General features: G+C 51.4%; 4 protein-coding genes across 4 annotated transcripts; 2 read left to right on the plus strand and 2 right to left on the minus strand.

Annotated features, from left to right (window-relative positions):
* Positions 1-178: 178 nt before the first annotated feature.
* Positions 179-2717, minus strand: DACRYDRAFT_47960 (oligomeric complex COG6; the record flags this gene model as incomplete). The annotated part of the gene is made up of 10 exons (XM_040774797.1): positions 179-484; positions 542-610; positions 663-755; positions 805-966; positions 1003-1107; positions 1160-1235; positions 1283-1903; positions 1953-2150; positions 2200-2330; positions 2382-2717. 10 exons carry the CDS (start codon positions 2715-2717, stop codon positions 179-181), a joined length of 2097 nt encoding a protein of 698 aa, XP_040631520.1.
* A 203-nt stretch (positions 2718-2920) lies between these two features.
* Positions 2921-3834, plus strand: DACRYDRAFT_114004 (HDEL sequence binding protein; the record flags this gene model as incomplete). The annotated part of the gene is made up of 4 exons (XM_040769741.1): positions 2921-2951; positions 3015-3083; positions 3141-3657; positions 3707-3834. The coding sequence occupies 4 exons, from the start codon at positions 2921-2923 to the stop codon at positions 3741-3743; spliced, it is 654 nt and encodes a 217-aa protein (XP_040631521.1). The 3' UTR covers positions 3744-3834.
* A 1661-nt stretch (positions 3835-5495) lies between these two features.
* DACRYDRAFT_48039 (DUF21-domain-containing protein) lies at positions 5496-6992 on the minus strand (the record flags this gene model as incomplete). Its single annotated transcript, XM_040774800.1, has 5 exons — positions 5496-5811; positions 5859-6058; positions 6110-6206; positions 6261-6373; positions 6429-6992. Coding segments are annotated over 5 exons (1290 nt in total), but the record flags the coding sequence as incomplete, so codon positions are not given.
* Positions 6993-8323: 1331 nt separating this feature from the next.
* DACRYDRAFT_34834 (uncharacterized protein) lies at positions 8324-8641 on the plus strand (the record flags this gene model as incomplete). The annotated part of the gene is made up of 1 exon (XM_040774387.1): positions 8324-8641. A coding segment is annotated over one exon (318 nt), but the record flags the coding sequence as incomplete, so codon positions are not given.
* Positions 8642-10114: the final 1473 nt, after the last annotated feature.

Consider the following 10114-nt stretch of genomic DNA (forward strand, 5'->3'; position numbering starts at 1 on the left):
AAGCTGGAGAGAGCCGTTGAGAAGTATCAGAGGGGTTATCATCTACGCAGGGCGGGTTAATGATCGATAGTGAGGATGTCAGCGGGTGTCACAGTATCGAGAACACCAGACCTTCGCCCAACATAACCGAAGTGCTCCAGAAGTGCCAGTAATACAATTGTTTCGAAAATATGATCAATCAAGCATATTCCTCACTGGCAGCGAGTCCAAATATCTGCCTCAGCACTCTCCGGTCTCCCCATGGTCTCCGTCCGCCCAGCACGGTCTCGGCCGCTTCGTACCTGTTCTCTGGCTTTCGCACCTGGTCGCATATTCGGGCGTATCCTTGCTCGACACGTTCTAACGTGCGTTGATGGATGATGAGCGATATTTGAGCAGGTAACAAAGGGGGCGAAAGAAGTGGTGATGCGAGGAATTGCGAAAAGGCAGTGAGTGCTGTAGATAAGGCTGCAGGAGATGAAGCAGGAAGATGTGATAACGGGGTCTGTCCCTCCCGGTTAGTAAAACAGCACGAAGTATCGAATCATTCGATATTGCTCACAGTTGCATCTACTGTCTCAATGGCTTGCAGGATAGGGGCAAGTCCGCTATCTTTCAGTGTCTTTGTATACTGCAGCCAAGAGTCAATACGAGGTCGCTATCATCGGAGTAATGTTCCTCACATATTCCTCCACCAGCTCCTCGACTGATTTCTCGATCTTCTGTTGGAGGTCCATCACTTGAGCTTGTGCAGACTCAAATGGAGCCAAGATACCCTGCGCGACGTATTAAACATGGTCTTCCCAAGAAAGCGGGAAAGCGCACCTGCATGTAGACCACACAGTTCACGAAGAACACCTTACCGTTCCATCCCCCACCACCCAGTTCAGCTACACGTCTGCACATCTCCTCCATTGGCCCAAGCGCGGCCGTCAGTACCTTGTCGAAGCTGCGGTCGTCTTCAACCAGCTCTTCAGTGGTCGGCGACTTGAGATCGTCTTTGGTTAGAGTTGGAGGTGCCACGGAGGGAGGCGGAACGAGCGCTGAAGTGTAGACTTCGATGATTTCGCGCAGTGTGTGTGAGGCCGAGCGCAGCTCCAAAGGGGGGGACAGGTCAGTATCCGGGGGCTGCAGAGGGTGAGTTAGTTAGTACTCTAAAGGGCGAGCGATGAGAGCATACATGAAGGAAGCGCAGGAGGGAACGGCCTTGAGCGGCAAGCGCTTCGAAGAAAATGGAGTATGCATCGTCGGTCAGCCTTAATATCATCAGATACCCTGCTTTTTCTGAAAAAGATATGCGCACTCTCGCAGCAAATTAGAAAGCTGGGCATCCGGCCCTACGGTTTGGGCAATGATGACGGCATAGAACTGCAAGAGGTTGTACAGCTTGTACGTAACAAGCGGGGACTCTTGTGATCGGATCGTTTGTTGCACCCGGACCTTGAGGGGTGCTCTCACACGCTCAAGTCCTTCGTCGACCAATCGCTCCGCCTCCTCAAGTTCCTGTCCTTTGGGCGCCGGAGTTCGTTTTTCTCCAACCCACCGCCTCACTCGGATTCCGAACAGGCTCTCCAAGAACTCTCGCTCGCTGGCAACTGCTCCGTGGATCCAGGCAAGCATATCGCCAACGTAACGGATTGGATCATGTGCATGTAGCTCAATCGGTGCTCTGGATGTCGGATTGAGGGTGAGGGCAGCAAGGAAAGAAGAAAGAAGGTGTGTACGGCGGGTATCTGTGAATGTGGATAATGCGGTGGAGAGGAGGTCGGGGTAGGGCCGTAGGCGGCGAATGACCTCCTGCAACGTGGGAGACACTTCGGCGGGTGGGTCGCGAGCGAGCGTATGCAGCTCGAATGATGCCCAACGAGCTAGCTTCTCGTGTCCCTTTTCGAGGAGGGAAGATGTGGTGGTCATGATATCAGTGCTAGTCACTTCATCAGAATATTGTTGCAAGAAAAGGATAAGTTACGGACCCGGCCTTAGTCCCTCCTCCCTCTCCGGTCAGCAAGACTCGGCATTCTTCTCTTATTCGAGTAGCACTGTCCAAGGTTGCTAAGACACGATCACCAACAGGCACCTCCCGGCTCGTGAGGGCCTCCGTCTCCGCTTCTGTAAGGGTGAAGCGGGACAGGAACAGGGAGATGAGAGCGGCTTTGGTAGCTGTGCTTTTCCTGTCTCAAATCAGCATGATCGGTTAATCTGGATAAATCGTGCACGTACCGTTGAGCAAGCAGCGAAGATGACATTTCCAGCAGATGCTTGCAGGCTAGTTGTGCTGTTTGCAATTGGTTTTGTGCATCGTCACACTGTGTGTGCATCTCTGTGACATGCTCTTCAAGAACTTCCAATTTCTGCACGGTAGTTAGTCGCGCAAGTCATTACGCAGAGCAAACATCACGGACCGAGTTGACTTCTCCAAAAGCATCAAGAAATCGTCGACTTCCCTCCGCTAGTCTGTCTTCTGTATCCTTGCGTAGTGATTTCCTCGCCCTAGCTGCTACTCCACGAGAATCCGAAGCATCGGCATAGAAGTCGGAAACCGTCGTTAGAGCCTCATAGGTTGCTGGATCAGAATATGACGACCCAAGAACCTTGTAAAGGCGAAGCGTGAGGGGATTGTTCCTTCCGGATAGGGAACTAGCTGGTCCCAAGCCAAATGAAGTCCCTCGATTTGGACTGAATAGTGAACCGGATGGTGGGGGAGACAGTAGCGACGTTGAAGGTGTCCCGCTGGTCATGGTGTTCAAGTCGACATTGAGGCGGAGCGCACCGTCCGAAAACGCGTGCTCATTGGCTGACGCGGTGCCCTCACCCTTACACGTCCTCAGCTCAGCCACTGAGACCCGTATTAGCAGAGTTGCCCCACCATCATCATACTTGAGCATACACTTCTCTCTACGACGATTCTACAATCTAAGAACGCTCGTATACACTAGCAATAATGGCCATGCTGAACATATTCAGGCTATTAGGTATGTTTGGACAGACAGTGACCAGAGGCACAAATTTGACGCATATATTCTGCGCGTCCACAGGGGACTTATCCCACCTTGCATCCATCTTCATCCTCCTCCACAAAATCCAAACATCCCGGTCATGTCGAGGTGCGATCTCATCTATATGCGCCTTGCTTGACATATCTGATTGACTTTGTTTCGCAGGAATTTCCTTCAAGACTCAAGTGCTTTACGTCGTCGTGTTCTGCACACGTTACCTCGATCTGCTCACTTTCCAATTGCACTCTTTCTACAACACGATTATGAAAATATTCTTCATCGGATCGAGTGTCTACATCCTCTACCTCATGCGTATCCGTTTCCGACCAACGAACGACCCTAGCATCGACACTTTCCGGATCGAATACCTCCTCGGCCCATGCGCAGTCCTTAGCCTGATCTTCAACTATGGTTACAACTGGATAGAGATCCCCTGGAGCTTCTCCATCTTCCTTGAGAGCGTGGCAATCCTCCCTCAGCTTTTCATGCTGCAGAGGACAGGTGAAGCTGAGGCAATCACAACGCATTACATTGCCGCCCTTGGTGCCTATCGTGCATTGTACATCCCCAACTGGATCTATCGCTACTTGACCGAGACCAACGGGGTGGATGCAATTGCTGTGGTTGCTGGGATCGTACAAACGGGGCTGTATGTTGACTTCGGCTACATCTACTTCACCAAGTACGCCCTTTCATGCGTTGTTCAAGCATCTGCTAACCACTGCGTCCAGGGTTCTTCAAGGCCAGAAGTTTGAGCTTCCGGCATGAGCATAGAACCAGCGCGGACGTGTATAAACCCAAACCAAAATATATCGGGCAGACGTAGCGCGACGATACGAACTCAAACACTGTACTGTTGGCTATGACGACATGCATGTATACACCAATTCGTGAATAATGCACCTTCGTGTCGTCTGTCGAGTTTGGACGCGGTTTGAATTTTCAATCTTATCGAATGACAAATAACATTCACGCATTAAACCCAGTTTGAGAGGATACAACAAAAGGTGTCACAGATCATTTGGAACTTGTGTTACCACGTTAGAGCAGCGCAGCTCTCGGATTCTCTTCATTCTGCAGTGGGTGGCAGCCCTCCATTCTGTGCAGGAGGAGCAGCAGTACCGGGAGGAGAAGCAGTCTTCCCGGGCTCTGGAACGACCAGCGGGCTGCTTTTGTACCTCGCCCCTCTCACCCGAGGACTAACAGCAGCCAAACGGTCTTCCACATCCTTCACAGTGGGCACAACAGGCGGAGCCATAGCCACACTGGGGATGCTACCGCTGTCGCCGATAGGGGTATGCACGCCGCTCAGTGCCGCTGCAGCGGCTCTACGCCTCCCGCGCTCCAGAAGGATGGCCTCGTTCAACAAACTTGGGGAAGCAGGCCCACGACGTTGCGCCGAATCGGTCGGAACTTGCAGCTGAACATGCAAAGGAACGCCATTGACAGGGTGAGAACGAGCCGCGGGTGTTGATTGAGCCGTCGGAATGCTAGTGTCTGAAGTCTGCACCATGATTGCCGGAACCGTGAGAGTGATATGATTCTGACCCGGAGGCACGGCAGTAGCCGCAGGAACAACAATTTCTGGAGGCAAGTGCATGACAACAAGAGGAGGGGTAGATGCAGGTCTTGATTCGGAAGGACGCTCGTCAAGATTCCCGGCAGGAGGAGCCTCACCAGGTTCATCGAAAGATACTCCGTCACCTTCGCCTGCAGCTGCGGGAGAGTCGCGAGTCCTGCCAGGAGCGCTGCGGCTCCTCTCGACCCCGACGAATGCCTTCATACGGTTAGGAATAGCGGCGTTAACAGCAGATGTCATCTGCGAGATGGCGGGTTTAACGGCAGCGGTGAGTCTGCTTTGTTTGGCCTTTCTCGCCGCAGCTTCTTCGACCGCACGCTGAGCCTCCGGAGGGACGTAAGCAGTCGCTGGGTTTGCACCCTGACCTGACACGTCGTACTCGTCGTAAATCTCTTCGCCGATGAGCTCTTCAAGCACATCTTCCAGGGTGATGACACCAAGAGGTGCACCTTCAATAGTCTCGATGAACTGAAATAGATGGTAAGCATCGAAATGCAACAAAGCAAAGAAGGACCTACAGCCTGAGCGCGTGCGGGGGCAAGGACGGCGTCCGCAGGCATGGTCTGTTCCCTAGGGCCCATAGCAGCCTTCTTTTTCCGCTCCTTCTCTCTTTCCTCCTTGATGATAGCAGCAGCAATTGTCGGCGGTGAAGCTTCATTAAGGATGATGTCTCCGTTCATTTTCTTGACCTCATCAACCTTTGCGTGCCCATTCTGCTTCGACTTAGTTTTTCCCGTTTCGAGATCTTCCTTGCTGCCTTTCTTGCTCTTCTTGCGCCTCCAGAGCTTGTTGTTGCTCACATCTTCATCCTCCGAACTGCTATCGCTAGAGCTGCTGGAGTCACCATGACCGAAATGACGGAAGAATCTGCGAGACAAGGACTTCTTGGCTTCCGCGAGACTCTCATTCCGAAGGGAGAGCTCCTTGGTTGTATGACGACCGATACGGGAAACGATGGCCATGTGAGACCTGCCCTCCTGGAAGCGGTTCAATATGCCTTGCAGGGGTTCGTCGAATGGCACAGACGGAACGGCGTTGAGTGGAATTTCGCGAAGCGGGGTGGCATCTTCCGGGTCTAGGAGAACACACTGCTTGACGAGGAGGACACCAATGATCTTGGTGACTTTCTTATCGCCAACCTGGATCTGGTGGAAAACCGGAACACGAGAATGACCCGAATGCACAATGGTCGCAAGGGTCTCGTAGTCCAGCTTAGTATCAATATCAAGCATGAACGTCTTGCTGATAGGAGTCATGCTACACGGATGTTAGAGTACGAGGCTTACGAGAAAGTCAGTGCTTACGCATCAGCGGCCACCTTTTCCTGCAAATCCAAAGCACCGCCGACAATTGTGACGGTATCCCCTTTGAGATCACCGCCCATGTGTTCAGCAGCAGCATGCATGTTGATGAGTTCCTTGAGTTCACTCCTGCGGTAGATGATACCGTGGTGCGGTCCAAGGACAAACTCGAGCACCTTGGCCACCGGCCATGCGACAATGAACTACATCTTTGGTCAGGGTTATGGCATCAGTCACAGAACGATGTCACGCACCAGAGCCCAAATGAGCACGCGAACATAGGGTGCCATCACAGCTCCAATGACGAGGCCATAGCGGGAGCAGACAGACTGCGGAATGATCTCGGAAAATCTAGATCATATCAGATATATGCGCATATAACTAGCATAGAGGACTAGCACACACATGACGATCAAAACAGTCGAGACCACGACTGCTTGTATGCCGCCTCCTAGCGCTTCGGTTGAGAGGACAGGCAATGTCTCGTTCACGATCATGTTGGCGATAAGCAGTGTGATCTAGATAAGCAGATGAGTGTGACTGTATTGAACAGAAAATGCAGATAATGTGTACCAAAAGCAGATGTCCATTCGCACGGATTGGTTGGATGCGCTTGGCATACTCCTGCTGCTTAGGAGTGCCCGAGACGGCAAGAACCTTTAGTTGTGTCTCATCCAGGGACATGTAACCCAGGGTTAATCCTGCAAATACTCCGGAGAGAAGGACGAGCACGGGGATAAGAACGGCCGAGGCGATGAAAACTGTGAAGACACGAGAAATGTCAGAGCTATATTGAGAGGGCACTGCGGCCTGCTCTCGAGAGGAGCGGTTACACTCACATCCATCATGCCCAGTTGCTCTCTTTACGAGTGCATGAGCCGAATCGCTCAACCCGTTATAGTAGCTGGACAACTGGCCGAGAGTGCCCAGACGGTTTGACGGGGAGCTTAAGACACCATGGCTGCTGCTCTGGGCAGCGCCGAGCGGGCTTGCGAGCGCCGAGCTGACGCAGAAGGCCAGCAGAAGACAAAGGGCGAGGAGAGTGGGCACGCCTCGCGCGTGCAGATGAAGACGGCAGCCATGATTACTTGGACTGGAACTACAGGACAAGGGGGCGATTCGTATGTTGTCTACCATCAAATGTATGGCTTTGATAGACGGTGCTGAAGAAGGCAAGTATATGCGTCGTAGGACGACGGGGAAGTCGTCGAGAATGATTGGTGCGGGGTTCGCCTGAACGGTCTTGGCCTTATATCGTATCACTCCGCTTGCTTTGCCCGACCTGCGCGTCAGAGGCCGTGGCTGGGATTTCAATCGCCCGGCACATCGCCCGGCACGTCCCGCGTAAGCCTGATTTGTAGCCAGACTTCCTAGCACAGCCTTTGGCTCAAGCACGTGCCTGGTCTGGGCCAACTTCTTTTAGGGCAGCAGGCGGAGATGTCCTGGCTGCCGACGAGACCACCGACGGATTCCAGATTGAGCTATTGTTCATTCATGAAGTACTGCGTGGTCCTGTGCAACCGCAGTGTTCACCTTAGTCGAAAATCATAACGGCACATACGCGGTCTTGGCATCACCAATTCCTGAGGGTTGATTACTAACGCGATTCCCGGAGGAACCGAGGAGCGTTCTTGTATTCTATCACACTCGATCACGTGATAACTGCAGAACACTTTCCTATGGAGGCTGGGAACAGACAGGTCCCTAGCCCTGCCTCAGACCTTCACGCCACACGTCAGACCTGGATAGGTTCTTAACCATTTTTTAAAACAAGGATAATTAGTAAGCATTTTCAAGCTCCACACTTTTGAACCTGTCATCCAGCTATTTTCTACTTAGCTGGAGTGACATTCAATTTGGGGTTAAGGGGCCCGTCTGCCTTAGCCCAGCAAGACTTGTTCAATTTGGGGTTTCCTTTTGTCCCCACCTCCCACTAATGTAGTTTAACAGTAAGCAGGTCACAGCAGTGAGTGGGTCACATCACGGACCCTGTAATACATGATTGTCATGCATCTCCATTGTACCCATGCCTCCCTCCTCCAATGAGCACCGAGTGCTCTTAGCTCTTGCTGCTATGAAGACCAATCCAGCATTGTCTATCTGAGAGGCTGCAAGGCAGTACAATGTGTTGAACTCAACACTGCAGTGCAGAATGGCTGGTGTCAAAGCATGCACAGATATGCATAGTCTGCATGCCAAGTTGACAGCAACCAAGGAGAGGGTGGTCATTGAGTATGTGCTGAGGCTGGAGGAGCAGGGGTTTCCAGTGCAAAAGGGAGATTTGGAAGGGATTGGCAGATCTATTGCTTGCAAAGAGAGGAGGGTTGAAGGTCAGGGTGGCATGGGCAGACTGGTTCATCCGACAATGACCAGAGATCAAGACTTGGCTCTCCCATCCCCTTGACTACCAGAGAGCATGGCAGGAAGATCCACAAGTGTATGCTGCATGGTTCTGGCTTGTGACCAATATGCAATCAAAATATGGTGTTCAGCCAGGCAATTTCTATAACTTCAATGAGACTTGCTTTGCCATGGGCATGATCAGAGTGACAACAGTTGTGATAAGCAGTGAATGGACAGCCCGGCCAAAGGCTATCCAGCCAGGGAACTGGGAGTGGGCAACAGCTATCTGCTACATTGCAGCAGATGGGTATGTCCTCCCCTCTTTTCTTTGCATGCTTGGGCAGCACCACCTTGCAACATGGTATGTGGACAACAACATCCTGGAGGATTGGGTTGTCAAACCCACCAACAAAGGCTGGATGGACAACACTACTGGTCTGGAATGGCTTATGCACTTCAACAAGTGTACTGAGAACTGCAGGATTGGTCAGTACTGCATGCTGGTCCTTGATGGTCATAGGAGCCATGTCATGGTTGAGTTTAACCAGTATTGCAAGGATCACAATATTGTCCCCCTCTGCCTACCGCCACACTCATCACACTATACTCAGCCTCTTGATGTCAGCATCTTTGGGCCTTTAAAGCAGGCATACTGCAACCAGATCTCTTGGCTCTGGCATCACAAGCATCACAAAGCCCAACTTCTTTGCCACATTCCACACTGCATTTGCATTGGCATTCACAGTTCAAAATATTAAGAGTGGATTCCAAGGTGCTGGTCTGGTGCCTCTGAATGCACAGGCAGTCATATCAAAGCTCACATTACACCCATGGATGCCTACACCTCTGCCAGTTGATGAAGAACCGGAGCAGCCATGGGTCTCACAAACACCAAAGACTGCAGCAGAGACTGCCTCCCAAGCAACACTCATCAAGAACAGGATTGCCCAGCATCAGGGGAGCTCACCTACCTCAATCTATGCATCGATTAACCAGCTTGCAAAGCATGCCATTGAGCAAGACCATCACATGACACTCTTGACTGGATGAGTGCAGCTTCTCAAAGAGACAGTTGACCACCTTTCCAGATGTGGCAGGATCAAGAATGTCCATCTCCAGGACTCTGGAGTACTTACTGGTGCACAAGCCAATGAGCTCTTGGCAGAGCAACATGTTGGTGAGCTGGATGGGCAGGATCAAGGCAGAGGGGAGGCTTGGTTGAATCAAGCAAATCTGGGTGCACAATGCTGTAGACTCTGCAGATTGCCTGACACAACTCCAGGACATGCCCTGGTGCAGAACAAGTAGATAATGTGCCTGTACAGCAGTCTGATTAATGAGATGTTGCTTTAATGGTGAGATATCATACATCCATCACAGAGGGTCCACAAACCTGACCCGTTTGCTGCCCTGACCTGATCACTGCTAAACTATGTTACTTAGCTTAAATAGTTAAATAGATTCAAAGAAATCAACCACCTTATAAATACATGAATAAAAATTTCACACATATCAGCATTGCAGAACCAGCTGTTGTATTAAGGACAAAAAGAGAACTATAGCAGGTATTCACTATGGGCCAGACTAAGTACTTCTATCCAATTTTCTGAGCATCAGACCTTTGGGTGGATCTTCAATGGAGGAGGCTGAGGCTTTGCTGCAGGGCCTTTCCAGTGAGATCCTGTGTCAGTCTTACTCTTCTTCCATGTCTCTCTGAGCTCTATGGAGAGAGAGGAGCATGCTTGCATCCTTTTACCTTCCCCTTCCCCTTCCCTTCAGATCCCTGGAATCAATGCCTGTGGTGCTCATAGAAGCTGCATGCTGCCTCAGGTCCACAGCAATCTCCTTGAGGATAACTTCTTCATCTTCCTCCTCCCCCAGGCTTGGGGATGCATGGTTGCAGTCATAATCTCATC

Source organism: Dacryopinax primogenitus, assembly GCF_000292625.1.
Source record: "Dacryopinax primogenitus strain DJM-731 SS1 chromosome Unknown DACRYscaffold_3, whole genome shotgun sequence".
NCBI classification, from domain to species: domain Eukaryota; kingdom Fungi; phylum Basidiomycota; class Dacrymycetes; order Dacrymycetales; family Dacrymycetaceae; genus Dacryopinax; species Dacryopinax primogenitus.